At 36.4% G+C, this 20,023-nt stretch overlaps 1 protein-coding gene across 6 annotated transcripts in view; it reads left to right on the top strand.

Annotated features, from left to right (window-relative positions):
* The window catches only part of HECTD1 (HECT domain E3 ubiquitin protein ligase 1), a 91,811-nt gene that overhangs the window by 62,297 nt on the left and 9,491 nt on the right, over nt 1-20,023 (top strand). For 2 of the 6 annotated variants that reach the window (XM_023255626.2, XM_023255625.2), the window contains exons 25-36: nt 624-1,460; nt 2,154-2,375; nt 6,663-6,796; nt 8,873-8,995; nt 10,799-10,955; nt 13,559-13,781; nt 14,883-14,937; nt 15,159-15,341; nt 15,728-15,935; nt 16,020-16,105; nt 16,320-16,447; nt 18,699-18,900. In XM_023255626.2, the coding sequence (XP_023111394.1) occupies nt 624-1,460; nt 2,154-2,375; nt 6,663-6,796; nt 8,873-8,995; nt 10,799-10,955; nt 13,559-13,781; nt 14,883-14,937; nt 15,159-15,341; nt 15,728-15,935; nt 16,020-16,105; nt 16,320-16,447; nt 18,699-18,900 (2,558 nt within the window). The remainder of the gene's footprint in view (nt 1-623; nt 1,461-2,153; nt 2,376-6,662; nt 6,797-8,872; nt 8,996-10,798; nt 10,956-13,558; nt 13,782-14,882; nt 14,938-15,158; nt 15,342-15,727; nt 15,936-16,019; nt 16,106-16,319; nt 16,448-18,698; nt 18,901-20,023) is intronic. The other 4 variants (XM_023255628.2, XM_023255627.2, XM_023255630.2 and 1 more) reach the window with 4 other exon arrangements.

Below are 20,023 nucleotides of genomic sequence, written 5' to 3'. Positions count from 1 at the left end.
CTTAGCATACTTTAAAATTTTTGTTTTCAGAATTTTCTGTGTGTATTTAAATTTTTTAAACTTAATCATAAGAAAACCAAGTAACCACTGAACTTTGAGAACACAATTGAAATGCTAACTTAGTGTTATTTGAGCTAGTGACCTAAAATGTATGCAGTGATATATGGATATTTTGTTTGCCAATTATTAGGATTTAGCCCAACTTAAAAATTAATGGTGAGTCAGAACTTTTTTTCTGTAAAGAACATTTGACTACATAGTTCTATTTAGCAATTAAAAAACCTTTTTATTTAGATTTCATCTCTATTTAACTGACCTTGCAGTATTTCTTTCACCATTTGTGTCCATCTGTTTACAGTTTTTTAACAGTTCTTCCCCTTAAAAGATAGGCCCGTAGATGTAAACATGACCCTTACATTGTTTTCAGATATCAGCAGAGCAAGCAGTTCAGAAATGAGAGAAATAAAAGGAAGAGTTTAATTTTAGTTGGCAGACCTTAAATGACTGTAGAAATTCAGAGAAGTACAGCACTGATGAAAAGCTGATCCCATATTGTGGAGCTACTGTCTGACACGCTCCTATCTGCTTTCTGCTGGGTCTCACAAACTCCTGTCCCTTTCCAGGCTGGATTGATGTCACCTGGGATGCTGGTGGCTCAAACTCTTACCGTATGGGCGCAGAAGGAAAATTTGACCTCAAGCTTGCACCAGGGTACGACCCTGATACAGTGGCATCACCCAAACCTGTTTCATCCACTGTTTCAGGCACAACGCAATCATGGAGCAGCTTGGTGAAAAACAACTGTCCAGACAAGACATCTGCTGCTGCAGGCTCCTCAAGTAGAAAAGGAAGCAGCAGTTCTGTGTGTAGCGTGGCCAGTAGCAGCGACATCAGCTTGGGTTCGACCAAAACGGAACGGAGATCAGAAATTGTAATGGAACACAGTATAGTTTCAGGAGCTGATGTCCATGAACCAATTGTTGTTCTTTCATCTGCTGAAAACGTCCCTCAAACAGAAGTAGGGTCATCATCCAGTGCAAGCACCAGCACCTTAACCGCGGAAACAGGAAGTGAAAATGCTGAAAGAAAGTTAGGCCCTGATAGTTCTGTTCGCACTCCTGGGGAGTCTAGTGCAATATCCATGGGAATTGTTAGTGTTAGTTCTCCTGATGTTAGTTCAGTGTCTGAGTTAACTAATAAAGAAGCAGCTTCACAACGACCCCTTAGCTCTTCAGCAAGTAACAGACTGTCAGTAAGTTCTTTGTTGGCTGCTGGGGCCCCTATGAGCTCTAGTGCAAGTGTACCTAATCTGTCCTCAAGAGAAACATCTAGCTTGGAGAGTTTTGTAAGGAGAGTGGCAAACATAGCACGGACTAATGCCACGAACAACATGAATCTAAGCCGAAGCAGCAGTGATAACAACACTAATACTTTGGGGAGGAATGTGATGAGCACAGCAAGTAAGTGAGCTTTTCCTTATGGAACCCAATGGTTTTTCCACTCTGAGGGATTGCAAAGTAGGGTTTCTTGTTCAGTGGGTTCTGACTGCAGTCGTTAACTAGATCATGAACCGTGTTACATACAACCACGTCAAATTTAGCACTTTAGGAATATGGAGTTAAGTTCTATAGAATCGTGATCTCTTAAGAATTCAGATCAGGTATAATAAAGAACCTCGTAATCTGAAAGGATGAAACAATAACACACTTCTATTTTTCACTCTTCTATGATAAATTGTTAACTTCAGCTGCATGAGGAAATAGATGACTATTAAATTTTATCATAGTCAACTGAAATCAGAGTATCACACTGGTTTAACTTTTCCTTAGGTCCTAAATTGCTACTATCTTCTAAAAGTCCTTTAATTCTAATTTAAGCTAACTGGTCAAAGTAATTCCTTTGGAAAACATGACTGGGAATTAATTCATTGCCTGTTTCTAAAAAAGCAAGGCTTAATTTCTTGGAAAATAACAGGGCTGTAAAAACAAGGACTTGTAGTTGGATTTCAGTTGGGTTCCCAAAGTTGTTGCTTTTCAGTCTTTTAATAATTAGTGTTTCATGATTTCATTCTTTTTTACTAAATATACAACCTAGTTTTTTCTAAGGTTTATGCAATCTCATCAGTCCTGATTTGCTTCATTTTTTATCTTTAGCTTCTCCTCTCATGGGTGCTCAGAGTTTCCCCAATTTGACGACTCCTGGTACCACATCAACAGTGACAATGTCAACATCCAGTGTGACTAGCAGCAGCAATGTAGCCACAGCAACAACAGTTTTATCAGTTGGTCAGTCCTTAAGTAATACTTTAACCACCAGTCTCACGTCAACCTCCAGTGAGAGTGACACAGGTCAGGAAGCAGAATATTCGTTATATGGTAAGTTATAGTTTAAAATATTTAGGTGTTTGTTTAGTGATGCTTTTACTATGTTTTCCTGCTGTTTTTTTTAAGTTTATTTTTTGATTTTGAGAGAGAGATAGATGTGGGAAGGGCCAAGAGGAAGGGAGAGAGAGAATCTCAAGCAGGCTTTACACTGTCAGCACACAGCCTGTTGTGGGGCTCGAACTCATGAACCATGAGATCATGACCTGAGCCAAAACCAAGAGTCAGACAACCAACTGAGCCACCCAGACGCCCCTCTGCTATGTTGTTTTAACTTTTGATTAGAAAGTAGTAATTATCTCTTCTTAAAGATATGGCATCTTCATGTATGATGAAAAAACTCAGTGCTATAAGGGACTATTAAATTATCTGATTATAAGCAGGTATCTAGGAACTTCTGTGCTCTCCTTTTTTTTTTTGGTCCACTAACGAAGTTTTATTGGGAGAATCATAATAACAAAGATAGTTGACACCTTTATCAGAGAAGAATAGAAGTGTAATAGATTAAAAGGCTTTGTAAAGTGATATTCTTTGTACACTGTAATGTAAGAGGAAAAACACTCCCCCTGTGTGCCTCCTCTACTCTCAACACTTTCTGCTGCCACCGCTGATTACCAAATGTTTTCCTACATTGAGCAGTTTTCAGACACTATCTGGGGGTTCATACAGTTTAACTCAAGTTACTCACTTCTGGCACTATTAACTACCTGGAGATAGTGTCAGATCCCACAGGTAAAAGCCTCAGCCCCATAACATTATCTCCCCACCCTTTCAGACACTAATTGCAAGGCCAGGTTGTCATCTGTGCTAAAGACTGGCTATAAATTGGAGGCTCTTCTGGCCCTCTCCTCCTCTTTAATTAATTTGCTAGAGCAGCTCACGGGACTCAGGAAAATATTTTATTTATTACAGGATTACCCCTTTTTTTTTGTTTTTAATTTTTTTTTTTTCAACGTTTATTTATTTTTGGGACAGAGAGAGACAGAGCACGAATGGGGGAGGGGCAGAGAGAGAGGGAGAGAATCGGAAACAGGCTCCAGGCTCTGAGCCATCAGCCCAAAGCCTGACACGGGGCTCGAACTCACGGACCGCGAGATCGTGACCTGGCTGAAGTCGGACGCTTAACCGACTGCGCCACCCAGGCGCCCCTACCCCTTTTCTTATAAAAAGGGGATATAACTCAGGATCAGCCAGATGGAAGAGATGCATAGGGTGAGGTCAGGAAGGTCCCACGCACAGGCACATTTGTACTCTTGGTGTTTAGGGTCACTACCAGCCTGGAAGCTCTCTGAGCCCCCTATTTTGGGTTTTGTTTGTTTGTTTGTTTGTTTGTTTGTTTTTTGAGGCTTCATGACTTAAGCACAGTGATTAAATTATTGGCCATTGGTGACTGAACTTTATACCTGGCTCTTCTGGTTTTCCCATAAAGGGATCATCTTTCCAGACAGCTCCTTTCACTTAGTACGTTGTAAAATTATTTTCATATTGTTTGATGGATTTCTCCAGTGTTTGAAGTGGCTGCCATATATTCCACTGTTAGACTATGCAATTGTTATTTAGTAAATTCTCCATTTTGGACCTTTAAATCACACCCTTTCATTACCATAAACATTGTTATGAATCCGCATCTTGAACTGTATTTTTGTATATTTCCTTAAGATACATTTTTAAAAGAAGTAATTGCTGTATTGCCTTTCAAAAAGGTTGCACTTCTGTCATTATTGTTTTAGAATATCTTTTACCATACATACATACATACATACATTCTTGATGCCAGTGCCTGTTCTATTTAAAAATTAAATTTGAGGGGCGCCTGGGTGGCTCAGTCGGTTGGGTGTCCGACTTCGGCTCAGGTTATGATCTCACGGTCCGTGAGTTTGAGCCCCGCGTTGGGCTCTGTGCTGACAGCTCAGAGCCTGGAGCCTGCTTCCAATTCTGTGTCTCCCTCTCTCTGACCCTCCCCCACTCACGCTTTGTCTCACTCTCTCTTAGAAATAAATAAACATTTAAAAATAAATAAATAAATAAAAAAATTAAATTTGGTAATTTCAAATAAAAGAACATTTATATGAAGATACAGTTTACTCTTTTATATAAATCTTTTTTTTTTCAAATTTTTATTTAAGTTCTAGTTAGTTAACATGGAGTGTGTAAATCTTATATTCATGTGTGTTTGTTTTCCTCTGAATGTGTCCTCCCCTATTTCAAGCCAAGAATTGGATCTGATGTTCTCTGGTTTTAGGAAGATCATTACATTTCTCTGTATCTACCTTACCTATTAAATGTGTATATAGCAAAATTATGATGATGATTACACCAAAGGAATGTAAATTCATCGAATAAGCTATATTCTCTCATGGCGCCCCTCTGCCCCTCCCTACTCATTGGTTACATGTTAACTTCATTGAAACTTTAATTCCTGATTATGTGAAACTTAAAAATGTTGTGGGTATGCTGGTGGTAAAGAATATTAAAAAAGTATTAGGGCTCCCATTTGCCTTTTGAAAATTAATGTTACATGATTATAAATTCCTTTTTTTACAATCCTAAAACTAGAAGATTTATCTTAAGGGTGCTGCTGTCAAGGATCAGAGTAACATTTGCCTTACAGAATAATTTTTATGTATGCAAACTTTTACTGTATTAGGTTTCGAGGAACATGATTCTGTGATATGGTCAAATCTATGAAATAAGGAGCTGTTTAAATAAGAAGATGAGTAAAAAAAAAAAAAAAGCCATTGGCTTCAGTGAATTATAACATGTGAGAGATGGAATTTCAGTCAGATTATGTTCCTTTGAAAATAAACCAAAAGTGGAATTGATTTTGTGTGTGTACTACCACATCACATTTATGAGGACCACTCCTAAATTGCAGGATGGTACCTTACATGGGTTAAGGGTAATATAGTTCATCAAATTTAAGATGGCAATAATTATAATTATTTTATGTCACTAAGGAGAAAATGTTGACAATTCAGCTGAGACTTGCCATTGCTTGTAAGACACATTCTGACTCCAGAATATGAAAATGTTAAAAAATATGTGCCTTAGAAACAAATTGCTTATAGTATTGGGCCTCATTCTTCTACTAGCCTTCTAATAAAAGGTATTGAATTTCAGTCCTGTGTAATTATTAGACTTAAAACATATGTATTTGGTTCAGAGGTTTGCAGATAGAAGATTCTACAAAGCAGTTATAAATTGTCTTCTGAATGTTCTTTTGGAATATAGAGTGTGTCTTTTTATCCATAGAAGTTTGTTTTTTCTTTTGTATCCAGTAAAAACTTCTGTTTTAGCCTCATTATTACTTTTTCTTTTCATTTCTTGTGAAGAACAGCTCATCAGCATCTTCATTATGTGGGACCATGTTTATCTGATACAGTCTTCATTGGGGGTTGGGGGGAATATAGATAATAGGAAAGATGGTACATCTGTTACTCCATAGTAGATAGGTAGTGTCCTTAAGCAGTTATGAACATCCCAGGTCTCTCAGATTAACTTTATTCTGTCTTTTCCTTCCTACAGTCTTTTACAGTTCGTATTTATTGATTGATTATTATTTTTTAATGTTTATTTTTGAGAGAGACAGAGTGTGAGCGGGGAAGGGGCAGATAAAGAGGGAGACACACAACTTGAAGCAGGCTCCAGGCTCTGAGCTATCAGCACAGAGCCTGACATGGGGCTTGAACTCACAGATGGCGACCATCATGACCTGAGCCAGAGTTGGACACTTAACCGACTGTACTGCCCAGGCACCCCAGTTCCTATTTATATATTCATTTGTTTGTTTTTTAAATGTCTCTCTCCCCTATAAGTTCCATGGGGGCTCGGACCAGGTCTGTTTTGTTCACAACTATGTATATCTGGTGCCTGTCACGGTTCTTAGAACAGAGTAGGTACTCAATAGAGATATTTCTTGAGAGTGAATGACTCCAAAGTATTCTCTTTGCACCATGTTGTGCTTCTTGTGACTTCTAAAGAGAATGGTGATAGGATTCTTATTTTTAAACCTAGCCCGTACTGCTGACCTTTTTTTTATATTATGATTTTGTAGACTTGGATTTAGTTTATGGTCAAACTTATCCTGTTGTTTTCTGCCATGCTTGTGACCAGTGTTACTCATTTTGGCTTCGTGGTGGTAGAAGGGTGGCATTGCTAAATGTGGTCTTTATACTTGTCTGTCTTGAATTTTACTTTTGTTTTGTAAAACCAATATGCAAAGTTACCTTATCATGCTTTGTTAATTGTGTTGACAGTAAGGTTGTTGGTTTTCTTTTCCAGATTTCCTGGATAGCTGCCGTGCCAGTACTCTATTAGCTGAGCTAGATGATGATGAAGACTTGCCCGAGCCAGATGAGGAAGATGATGAGAATGAAGATGACAATCAGGAGGACCAAGAATACGAGGAGGTTATGGTAGAGAGAGTGTCTCCCATTCTCTTAACTAATATAAGATGTTAATAATTGGAATGAAGAGAGGAAAAGCAAAGTCCTGGTTAAACTGTGAAGCAAGGAAATAATGGCATGAGTATGAAAAACGTGGTTAATTAAGAAAAGCACTTTTAATCTGAGCATTTCTCCCTTAAAAGAAAATATATCGGTTATACAGTAAAACCTTGGTTTACAAGCATAACTCCTTGCAGAAACATGCTTGTAATCCAAAGCACTTGCATATCAAAGCGAATTTCCCCATAAGAAATAATGGAAATTCAGATGATTTGTTCCACAACCCAGAAATATTCATATAAAAAATGATTACAATACTGTAATGTAATACAGAATAATAAAGAAAATACAAAATAAGAAGGAAGATAAATTAACCTGCACTTACCTTTGAAAACCTTCGTGGCTGGTGTGAGGGAGACAAGGGAGAGGAGGGTTATTATGCAGGATGACTTTCACTGTCACTAACGGAACTAACGGAATCACTGCTGTTGGCTCGATGGAATCTTTTTCTTTTTGTGCATCTTTAACGAGGAAACTATCCAATGACACATGCTTTTGCCTCCTTTTGAGGATTTCACAAAATGTAACATTGCATTGTTGTTAAACAGATTCATTGCTCACATTGCTATAGCCTTATTCGGGTGGTGCTTTTCTACACAATTTTGCAATTTCCCACATTTTACACATTTCCCTAATCTCATTGAGATGAGGGATTTCTCTGCCTTTCTCTCCTTCTCATCTGTAGACCAGATGCAGATGTAAACTTCTTATGAAATCTTGCAGTTTCGGCCACTCGCTTACCTCGTTTGTACTTCTTGATGATTTCCTTCTTAATTTTGACTGTAATCATCTCCTTACTACCTTTCTTTTCAACCTTTTTCTGCAGGGGGGCCATGGTATGCACTTGCATGGATGTTGACTACAGTATAGTATTAATAAACTCTTGTCATATACTCTATTTAATGTAACCGGCAATAAGGCAGCCGAGGAAAGGGTCTATATGTGCAGGCAGCCTGACCTAGAATGAAGCAAAGCATTCCTAAGCTTATGCTTGTATGGAAAAGCAAAGTACTGTCCATAGGTGCTTTGAAGTGACAACAAATACACTAGTGCCAGTTGTGGGTACCTTCCAACATTCTAAAAAAATCACATTTCTGCCAAACACCGCGACCTGAGACCAAGCATCCGAGCATGGTAGATGATCATCTCCAATCCACAGTGAGAGAGAAGAACCATTGACTCAGTTGTGATCATGTGATATTTGGCATCATGTACTACTCATATGGCAAGACATTGCTTGTTTAGCAAGTTAAAATTTATTAGAAATACTGTCTTGCAGAACACTGGCAGAACAAGTTACTTGCAATCCAAGGTTTTACAGTATTTGGAAAATACTACAATGTCACATGCGGATGTTTTGACTGATTTAAAAGTGTACAGAACTGCACTAATCCTAAACAATATAATTTTCATGGTTCTTCCACAATAATTATATTTTAGTACGTAGTGTATTGCAGGCAGTATCTTTGTATTATTTTCATCAGTCCTTACATCCACGAGGTAGAGCATAGAAAAAAAAAAAAAGCATATCCTAATTAGTTAGGTTAAGTACAAAAATGGGAACCCAAACCTAGAAAGTTTGATCTAGACTCTTAGTATCTTACCACTATGATTGTCTTCAAACTGAACTTTTGCCTACAAATACCCTTTATTATAACTTGTATATTTTTTTATTTCTCTTTATAAAATTTTAGTAGATTTTTAAAAATTTCATAAAGTTGGGTTTTAATGGGGTTAAAAACTCTCAAGAAATGCTTTTAGTATATATTACTTAAAAACACATTACAGTAGCATATTTCTTGTGAACGTTAGTATACAATGTAAGTTGAATATAAAGCATTCAATTTTCTGAAGATGGCTAATGAATATGAAGTGTTTTAAAGATAGTTTTGATAATAGGGGCTGATAGTTTGAGGTTCAGTCTGAATGGGGATATATATAGGTGTTAAATAATTAGACATGTCTGTTCACATTTTCTTATTTCAGATTCTGAGACGTCCATCCCTACAGCGTCGAGCTGGCTCCCGCTCTGATGTAACACACCATGCTGTCACGTCGCAGCTGCCACAAGTCCCTGCTGGAGCAGGGAGCCGACCTATTGGGGAGCAGGTAATATCTTAATGGTTATCTTCCCTTCAGTGTATTTTTCTTCCTTTCAGAGCAAGGCATCAACCAAAATGTCTAGAAAAATATATGGAGATTGGGGTGGGGGTTAAGAAGCTAGCTACCAGATAGAATTAGCAAAAAGAAATTTCCCTTACTGCTTGGGTTCTGTTTTCTAGATAGAGTCAATGGTTGCTCTGGCATAATGCATAAAGGAGTTTCTTGTTTGAAAACCCTTCATCTTGACCCTTGGGTAGCAGTGAACATATATTAAAATGATTAACTGTTATAATCTAAGATTTATAGTTTTCAATAGTAGAGATAATATTAGTCTATTAGCTAAACATTTATTGATCATTAGTTAAGTCCTAGGCACTGTTTTCAATACTTTAAGTGTATTAACTAATTGAAACCTTTTAACAACTTTTTGAGGGTTCTTATTAGTCTTGATTTTTAGATGAAGTGATTGGTAAAGATCAAACATAGAAGTTTTGGATCTAGGACTAAAACCCAAACGTTCTGGCTACAGAGCTATCAAGTATACCTTTGATTGTTCTAAAAGTTAATTTTAATTAAGTATTCAGAACATGAGGGGCTATGTGTGTCTCTCTAAGTACATACATAATTGTTACTTTTTACATCAGACATTTGCAACATCTATAATTCATTGAACTCTTTTTTTGTTGATAGTAATAGTGAAGGGGAGGAGAAAATGTTCCTTCAAAACTTGCATTAGGGAAATTTTCAAACATTCTAAAAGTAGTGTAGTGCATGGAATCCCACTAACACATCATCTGATTCTAGTGGTTACTAGCACTTTATCAAACGTGTTTGATTTATCTGTCCCGTCATTATTTAAATTTTTTTTTTCAATGTTTATTTATTTTTGGGACAGAGAGAGACAGAGCATGAACGGGGGAGGGGCAGAGAGAGAGGGAGACACAGAATCGGAAACAGGCTCCAGGCTCCCAGCCATCAGCCCAGAGCCTGACGCGGGGCTTGAACTCACGGACCGCGAGATCGTGACCTGGCTGAAGTCGGACGCTTAACCGACTGTGCCACCCAGGTGCCCCTGTCCCGTCATTATTTAAAGCAACTTCCTAGCATTATATTTTGTATATAATTCAGTATGTAATAAAGTTTTCATTTTTTAAAAAGCAACTTATTTAAAAATAGTAAGTTCACAGATTCACAGGAAATTGCAAAGATACTAGGGCAGTCTTGTGCCCTTTGCCCAATTTCTTCCAGTGGTTACATCGTACCTAATTAGAGTATAATATCAAAATCAGGAAATTGATATTGGTGCAACATATGTATGTGGTTCTTTGTCATTTTATCATGTGTAGTTCTGTGTAACCACCACTAAGGCAACTTACTTTTTGGTAAGCTTAAATCATTAAGAAATGTATGTGCCTATACATGTTTATATTGGCTCATTGTGTGTTTAAGAAATACAGCTAAATAAGGAAGTGTAATGCCTATAGAGAAGTATTTATTATACACCTTATTTTAAAGATAGCACATTGGGGCACCTGGGTGGCTCAGTCGATTAAACATCTGGCACTTTGATTTCAGCTCAGGTAATCTCAGGGTTCGTGAGTTTGAGCCCCATGTTGGCTCTGTGCTGACAGCTGGAGCCTGCTTGGGATTCTCTCTCTCCCTCTCTGACTGCCCCTCCCCTGCTCACTTGCACACACACTCTCTCTCCCTAAATAAATAAATCAACTTAAAAAAAGAAATAGCACATCACTTTTGTAATAATGAAAAGTTTTATCTTGTTTGTCTGTATGTGGAATTTTATTTTAATAGGAAGAAGAAGAGTATGAAACTAAAGGAGGACGTCGGAGAACATGGGATGATGATTATGTGCTTAAGCGGCAGTTTTCTGCTTTGGTTCCTGCTTTTGATCCTAGACCTGGTCGGACTAATGTCCAACAAACAACTGATCTAGAGATTCCGCCCCCAGGTACTGTGTATTTTAGTTTTTGTGATTTAAATTTAATAGATACCAAAGAAGGTAGTTATATCTAATCAGGAAAGTAAGTGGCTATTTATATGTGCAGGTTGATAAGTAAAAGTTTTCAGGAAAAAAACTGTATATCAGCCACAAGTCCTTAAAAATGAGATTATTTTTAAAGGAGCAAATAACAGTATATTTAAAGCACTGTGTTTTGTATTTGTGTAATTTTTAAAGGAAGACTCATTTAAAGGTGGATTGTTTGTATCCTGTATTCCACTAGATCTGAACTGCTATGAATTATTCCTGTTCAGATTTTATTTTGAAAAGTTGTATGGGGCGCTTCAGTTGATTAAGCATCTGACTTTAGCTCAGGTCATGATCTTGTGGTTTGGGCTTTGTTTGCACTGACCCTTTGGAGCTTGCTTGGGATTCTCTCTCTCTCCCTTTGTCTCTGCTCCTCCTCTGCTCTATTTCTCTTTAAAGCAAAAAAGAAAAAGAAATGTATAGTGGTTTCATTTATGGTTTTTGGAGTTATTCATCCTGGTAACTCTCTCTCTTACAAGTCTATTTTGGTTGTGGTAGGCATACTTATGATCCCCCAAAGGCATGTAAGTCCTAACCTCCAGAATATATGAATAGGTAATGTTAACCTGACAAAAGTAACTTTGCAGATGAGATAGGAGAATTATCCTGGATTATCTGGGTAGGTCCAGTGTAATGACTAGGGTCCACATAAGAGGAATACAGGAAGGTCTGAGACAGAGAAAGAGATTAGACAACAGGAAGCTGAGATGAGAGTGATGAGGGGCCATGACCTATGGAATATGGGCAGCCTCTAGATGCTAGGAAAGGGAAAGAAACAGATTCTTTCTTGGAGCTTCCAAAAAGGAACAAAGCCTTGCCAACCCATTTTAGATTTCTGACTTCTAGAACTAGTTGTTTCAAACCACCTGGTTGATGGTAATTTGTCACAACAACAATAGGAAGCTAATATACTGAGCATATCATCAGTGTAAGCCTGAATTTTCTCACCTCTTACGTGTAGAAAATAATAGTTTCTGTTTGACAAGGTAGTTAAAAGATTTAAATGAGGCAAAACATATAAGGTTATTAGCATGACAGTTGGTGTGTGCTTCAATAAACGTCAGTATTGTACTCAGTATATTATCCTTAAGGAAGACTTAAATGTTGATTAAGTATAGAGTGTATTCTTTACATGATAGAATGATACCTGTGTTAAATATGGAAGTAAGTATGCTTCGTAGTATAATGCTTTATGGTGAGGATGTGTATAGACTGAATCAAGATATTCCAAGATCCCTTCAAAAAAGAAAAACCTATGCTAGGGAATATAAATTCCTACAATATAAATTTCTACAAATTTTCTGTAGAGCTCTTTGGCAATATATTTCATATTGTTACTACTAAAAGTCTATACCAAAGAAATACTGGCTCTGTACCCAGATTTATATATACTGATGACTATAGAAATATTATTTATATTGTCAGAAAATTAGAAATGACCTTTATTATGTATAATAACAGGGATATGGTTCAGTTAAGGTATAATGGTATGAATGCCATGCAATGAATAAAGTGATACTTTAAAAGACTCTATCATGATATGAGGAAAAAATACCTGAATAAAAAAAGATTGCACCACCAAATACACTGTGAACCTGTGTGTGGGTGTGGGTGTGGGTGTTTACCTCACAATCCACTCATTGAACATGAGCAGGTCATTGACCAGAGTATGTGGTTTTCTCAGTAGGTGGTTTTTTTCTCGATGTAGAATTATGAATAATTTTAGTTTTCTTATTTATAAGAATAAAATGTTTCTGAAATCATACAGTTAGCATGTGTTTTCTTTTTTTTAATTTAAATGAAATTTATTTTTAATATTATTTTTTTTAATTTACATCCAAATTAGTTAGCATATAGTGCAACAATAATTTCAGGAATATATTCCTTAATGCCCCTTACACATTTAGCCCATACCCCCTCCCACAACCCCTCCAGCAACCCTCTGTTTTTTCTCCATATTTAAGAGTCTCTTATGTTTTGTTCCCCTTCTTGTTTTTATATTATTTTTGCTTCCCTTCCCTTATGTTCATCTGTTCTGTGTCTTAAAGTCCTCATACGAGTGAAGTCATAGGATATTTTTCTTTCTCTGACTAATTTCACTTAGCATAATACCCTCTAGTTCCATCCATGTAATTGCAAATGACAAGATTTCATACTTTCTTTTTGATTGCCGAGTAATACTCCATTGTATATATATACCACATCTTTATCCATTCATCCATCGATGACATTTGGGCTCTTTCCATACTTTGGCTGTTGTTGATAGTGGCATGTGTTTTCTTGTAATAATGAGAGATCCCTATCGTATGCATAAATGCAGCTTTAGTGCCATCTTTAAGTAACCTAGGTTGATTGTTTTCATTTCTAAAAAACGAAAATGTTGATGCCAGGAGAGTCCTAAGTAGTTGTTGTCTTTAGCTAATAAATGGCAGAAGAGTTTAGATACCATGTAGCTTTGTCTCCCAGTGCAGTGTTCTTTCTGGACTGTTTGTTTTAGTGTAATTTTTTTGATGTCTTATTTTTAGGAACACCTCATTCAGAGCTCTTAGAAGAAGTTGAATGTACTCCATCACCTCGATTAGCCCTCACTTTGAAAGTAACAGGTCTTGGAACAACTCGTGAAGTTGAATTACCACTCACTAATTTCAGATCAACTATTTTTTACTATGTACAAAAATTGCTTCAGTTGTCCTGTAATGGCAATGTGAAATCAGATAAACTTAGGCGTATTTGGGAGCCAACATACACGTAAGAGATTTTCACGTAATGTTTTAAGTAAATATTTTCATGGTACATGAGCCAAGAAGCATTGTAGTTCTGTATTTTTTCCTGTAGAAACAAAATGGTTCTTGTTCTCTTGGTTTACAGCAGCAGACAAGAGTGTTTCTGACACATGATATAAAATGGTTTAAGGTTTCAACTGGTTTAATTAGAAATAAACTAGACTAATATTTTATGTAATAATTGTTGAACTCTTTGGGATTGTGTATGAAGTACTAAATATTTTCTATTTGTTATTTGTTTTGGGGTTTGCAAGTTTAAATCTACCTCTCTTTGTTCATTCATTCGTTGAACAAGTAATGAATAATGAACTTGGGCACATTTAATATTTTGGTGCCTCATTTTATTAATCTGTAAAATGAGAGTAGCTATGAGGAATCAATGAATTAATATACATAAAGTGTTTTCAATATTGTCTGGGTGCTCAGTATTCCCTATAATAATTATTTATATAATAATATAGTTTAATATAATTTAATAATACTTAACAATCATCCTTATGTAAACTTATTTTTCTGATGTTTTGTTAACATCATTGATAATTTTATATAATGTCTGATAAAGTGATGTAGATCCTTTTGAGAGAGTACACAAGGCTGTCAGGGTATTTCCCCCACCCTGTTCAATTTTTACTAAAGTTTCAAATTTGATCTTCACTGCCTGTGTGAATATAAGTGCTCCTGGTCCATGTTATTCCTATCCTATTTTTCTATCTTGACCCAGAAGCAAACCATTTCTCATCTCTTTTTATTTTTACAACAGTATATGAAAGTTATAACATGACATAATGTATTACTTCATACCTTTAAAAGTTCTAGGTTTGATGTATGCGTTCTTTGCAATTCTGCTAAATTTGTAAATAGTAGCTGTTTTTCAGAAACATGATTTCTGCTACTTTCCCCCATGTTTGACACATTTATTTTCATAAATTCTCCCTGAGTTTAATGTTTAAACATACGGCTAATGAATGACATCATTCATATATCTTTTAAAGAATTGAAGCCTTATTGGAAATAACCACAAATCATTTGACTTATGAATTAATGTGAAAACTATCTTCATGTTTAGAATCATGTACAGAGAAATGAAGGATTCTGACAAAGAGAAGGAAAATGGAAAAATGGTAAGTTATATTAAATGGGTCTTCTTGGCTACTTAGTGAAAAAAGGGAAAAATAAAGAAAAACTGATACTTTTAATTGAACGTTTGAGGGGAAAAAATTACTAACATGGAATTCTTTAGATGAGGTTAAATGCATGATTTTAAAGCTACCTTATGTAATGCATGTGAAATAGCATAGACTTTTAATCAGGAAAGGCCAACATTTGGTTTTTCCTATTGTAGGGTTGTTGGTCTATAGAGCATGTGGAACAGTACCTTGGCACTGATGAATTACCAAAGAATGACTTGATAACCTACCTGCAGAAGAATGCAGACGCCGCTTTCCTGCGCCACTGGAAATTAACTGGCACTAATAAAAGTATTAGGAAAAACAGAAATTGTTCTCAGCTCATAGCTGCATATAAGGTATATATTGGCTTCAAAACACAATTGGGAATGGCTTTGTGCTTTGTTTGCAGCTTTTTAAGATTCTTAAGAAAAAGGTTCATTGGGACATGTTTGAAAAAATGAGGTTGAATTAATGTTGTTAATATGCCAAGTACTAAAATTTCAAATATGATTTGTGATATTGTATCTAAGTACATGGTTTTAACTATAGCTTACAGTGGTTATAGTTTATTCGGGAGCTCTAATGGTTTAGAACACATTGATTTTCAATTTGGGTAATAGTGTTTTTATTTAAAAAGAAGGCAATTCTTTGAAAAATTTCAGCATTTTCAAATACTGATAGTATGATATATTGCTTTTCTTGAAAATGTGATTAATGGCTAGTTTGCTAATTTTTTCTATAGGATTTTTGTGAGCATGGAACAAAGTCTGGATTAAACCAGGGGGCCATTTCTACCCTTCAGAGTAGTGATATTCTTAATTTGACGAAAGAACAACCTCAGGCCAAAGCCGGTAATGGTCAGAATTCTTGTGGAGTGGAAGATGTCCTTCAGCTGCTGCGTATTCTCTATATAGTTGCAAGTGACCCTTATTCAAGAATATCCCAAGAAGGTCCGTAAGAATCCTTGTTTCATTTCTATGGCATTTTAAAAAGGAAGTCAGTTTATATTTCTATTAATTTTATTACTTTTACAGAAGGTGATGAGCAGCCCCAGTTTACTTTTCCACCAGATGAATTCACTAGCAAAAAAATCACAACAAAAATTTTGCAGCAGATTGAGGTAATAAACTCAGTTGAACTCTTCAGTCTGTAACTTTTGGACTTTCAAGTACTCTCTCTTCTTCCTTTTCTACCTTCCACCATCTCTACTGTTTCTCTGATTCAGTGATTTAGACCATATGGTCAGCTGCATTAATTTCTTCGTTAATTACTTTTAAGAACTCCTTTTTGTCTTTGTAAATAATTGGCTTAAGACATTTTTTGTTAATTTACAGGAACCATTGGCATTGGCAAGTGGGGCTCTGCCAGACTGGTGTGAACAGTTAACCAGCAAGTGTCCTTTTCTAATACCATTTGAAACTAGACAGCTTTATTTCACATGTACAGCATTTGGTGCGTCAAGGTAGGAAATGTGTCCTTTAATATTTTTTTAATGTCAAATAAGCTCAAAATGTGCAAGTATACTTTATGTCAGGACTGATGGAAGGAATATATTATCTTGTTTTCTTATAAAGAGTTATCAATATTGAAACACGTTTTGGTTTCCAGTTGGATATGTACTCTCTTACAGTTGACCTTTGAACAATGTGGGGTTAGGGACGCCAACCCCTCTGCACTGTTGAAAATCATATTTAAAAAAGTATAACTTTTGACTTCTCCTATTGACCAGAAGTCTTACTGATGACAAACAGTTAACATGTATTTTAAGTTTTCTTTATTTGTCTGTTTATTTGGAGTGTGAGCGAGCAGAGAGAGAGAGAGATCGAGAGAGAGAATCCCAAGCAGGCTGTATGCTGTCAGCAGAGAGCCCGACGCAGGGCTTGATCTCACAAACTGTGAGATCGTGACCTGACTCCAATCAGGAGTCACCTCAGGGTGCCTGAACCACCTGGGTACACCTACACTGTATTCTTAGGAACAAGTAAGCTAGGGAAAATAATATGTTCTGTTTCATTTTTTATTAAAAAATTTTTTTAACATTTATTTTTGAGAGAGAGACAGAGCGTGAGTGGGGAAGGAGCAGAGAGAGAGGGAGAGACAGAATCTGAAGCAGGTTCCAAGCTCTGAGCTGTCAGCACAGAGCCCAATGCTGGGTTTCAAACTCAAGAACCATGATCTCATTCATGGAGTCTGACGCTTAACCGACTGAGCCACCAGGTCCCAAATCGTAAGGAAGAAAAGTGTGTAGTCCTGTTATTTATTTAAAAAAATAAAAAATAAAAAATTCCACGTATAAGTGGACCCATGCAGTTCAAGCCTATGTTACTCAAGGATCAGATGTATTGTGTTTTCCATCAGCATTTACAATACAGTTTACTAAGTAGCTTACATAAATTATCTCAGGAATACCAAATTAAATGCTTATGAATACCTTTGATAACATGGAAAGGTTCCTTCCTTCTGGCCATCATTTTTTTCTTACAGTCTTCAAACATACTACATAATTTTATACTTATTTTTTTCTGTCTGCTTCCACTAGATGAAAGTTTGATGAGGGCAGGAATTTCTGGCAGTTTTTGTTCACTGATCTAGCTGCAGTGCCTAAAGCAGTATGTACAGCACATTGGAGGTATTCAGTAATATTTTTTGAATGATTGAGTACCCAGAATACTTTCGAAGTAGATATAAGTAGAAAAGTTATAATTTAAAATGGAGCAGTATAATGATAGTTATACTATTTACAAATCATTTGTACATATGAGATCATAGCCCTGTTGTCACAAGTGGCATTGGTTATGGTTTCTGTTTTATAGATGAGGAAACTGATTCTCAGAGTTTATAGCTGATTGGCTTGAGATTAACAACAAATTGTAGCACACATGAGAGCAAATCTTTCATTTTCTTCCTTCTAGTTCAAGATTCTCCCACCCTCTAGGGTGGGTTAGCTCTGTATTGTCCAAAAGAAAGTATTTTTTTATTTTTTAAAAATTTTACTTTAAGTAACCTCCACACCCAATATGGGGCTCGAACTTAACAACCCCAAGATCAAGAGTTGCACACTCTACCAACTGAGCTAGCCGGGTATCCCCAAAAGAAAATACTTTAAAATCAGTAGCATTTTTCAGTTTGTATCACAGTAATAAATAATTAAGTCAGCTTAACCATTTTATAGTTTCTCTGATAGTTAAGAAATCATTTGCTTGTATTTTTGTGTGTTATAAGTTTGTCTATTTTTTTAATTGAAGTTGACACACCATATTACATTAATTGAAGGTGTACAACCATGATTCAGCAACTCTGTACATTATGTTGTGCTCACCAGGGTAGCAACCATCTGTCCACCATACAATGCTATTACAGTACTATTGACTATATTCCCTATGCTATTCCTTTAATCCCTAGTTTGTGTGTATTTTTATGTGTTCTGTGTGGTTGGGGCCAGAGACCTTTATTTTGATCTGTTAATTACTCAGGTAAAGAGGAAAAATGCAGGCCCAAGTACTTCCTCAGTTTGTTTAAGGAAAATAATAAAAGAGCTTTATATGTTTTAACTCAGAGAGGAAATAATAATTGATACAATAAAAAGTTTACTGTATTTTCTCACCTAATAAAATACAACTTAAAATTCTTATCTTGGAATTATGTTGCTGGTTTAGTAGTACATTCAAACTATTACTGAACGTTACAGCTACATGAGTATTTTTCTATTTCAGAGCAATAGTGTGGTTACAAAACCGACGTGAAGCCACCGTGGAAAGAACAAGGACCACCAGTAGTGTAAGGCGAGATGATCCTGGGGAGTTTCGAGTGGGTCGTCTCAAGCATGAAAGAGTAAAAGTTCCACGTGGTGAATCTCTGATGGAATGGGCTGAGAATGTCATGCAAATACATGCAGATCGGAAATCAGTTCTTGAGGTACCGCACATAGAATTTCTTTTAGTATGCAGGAATGACAGAGAACCAGCCAACCTGTTTGTTCCACAGCATGCAAACTGCATTAGATAGAAACGGGAAAGGATTTCTCTGCCCTCTGTTTAAGGCCTTTCCCTCTCATAGAACATCTTTTGAAATAGGATGTCAGCTCACCTCCTTAAAGGTTAGGATCTTTTGATTTGATGAGTAGCAAAGAGTATCTTCCCTCTTGGGGTAGGAGAATGCTTGGTCTTTTTGAAGGATACTTCTCATTTCTTAATGAAGCAAATGAGAAGGATACTTCTCATTTCTTAATGAACTGAATAATAGCACTCACTACGGATTTTTTTGGTAGTCTCAATTTTGGGGCGCCTGGGTGGTTCAGTCAGTTAAGCGTTGGACTTTGGCTCAGGTCATCATCCGGCAGTCTGTGAGTTCAAGTGCCACATCAGGCTCTGTGTCGACAGCTCAGAGCCTGGAACCTGCTTCAGATTCTCTGTCTCCCTCTCTCTCTGTCCCTCCCCTGCTCATGCTCTGTCTGTCTTTCTCTCTCACAAAATAAATAAAGATAAAAAAATTTTTTTTGATGTTCTCAGTTTTACCTGTACATTAAGCTATGCTATTAGATATACACATTTTTTTGGAGCATACTGTTTTATATTAAACTGTGCTTGGCATTATACCATGGGTCTGTATTCAGAGCTGTTATAATAAATGGCAGTATAAAACATGATGTATTTTCTGTAGAGATGTTATTGTAGGCATTGTCGAGCATATCCTATATGCTTATTCTTTCTTCTATGAGGGACAATGAAAGAAATCTCTGTTCTGTCACAAATATGAACCAGCTGCTTAGTTTATCTTTTGGATCAGAGACTGATCGTGACAGATACGCTGTATCTTTAGAAAGTATATGAGACTTCTGGCTTTCACTTTAAACTCTATTTGCTTTCATCTTATTCTTCCTACCCATATATTCCTCTAAGTAGAAAATCCTTAATTATTTCATTTTTTTACCATGCATTGTATGTTTTTGTAAGCTGCCTCTCACATCATTTGGGGACTATGTAGAGTATGGACACAAAAACCTTGGAAGTAATTTCCTCAAGTCAGGAATAGAGGAAGA

The sequence above is a fragment of the Felis catus genome, chromosome B3 (assembly GCF_018350175.1).
Source record: "Felis catus isolate Fca126 chromosome B3, F.catus_Fca126_mat1.0, whole genome shotgun sequence".
Classification (NCBI taxonomy): domain Eukaryota; kingdom Metazoa; phylum Chordata; class Mammalia; order Carnivora; family Felidae; genus Felis; species Felis catus.
Note: the sequence above shows the minus strand (reverse complement) of the source record. Positions and strands in the feature narration are given on the sequence as shown.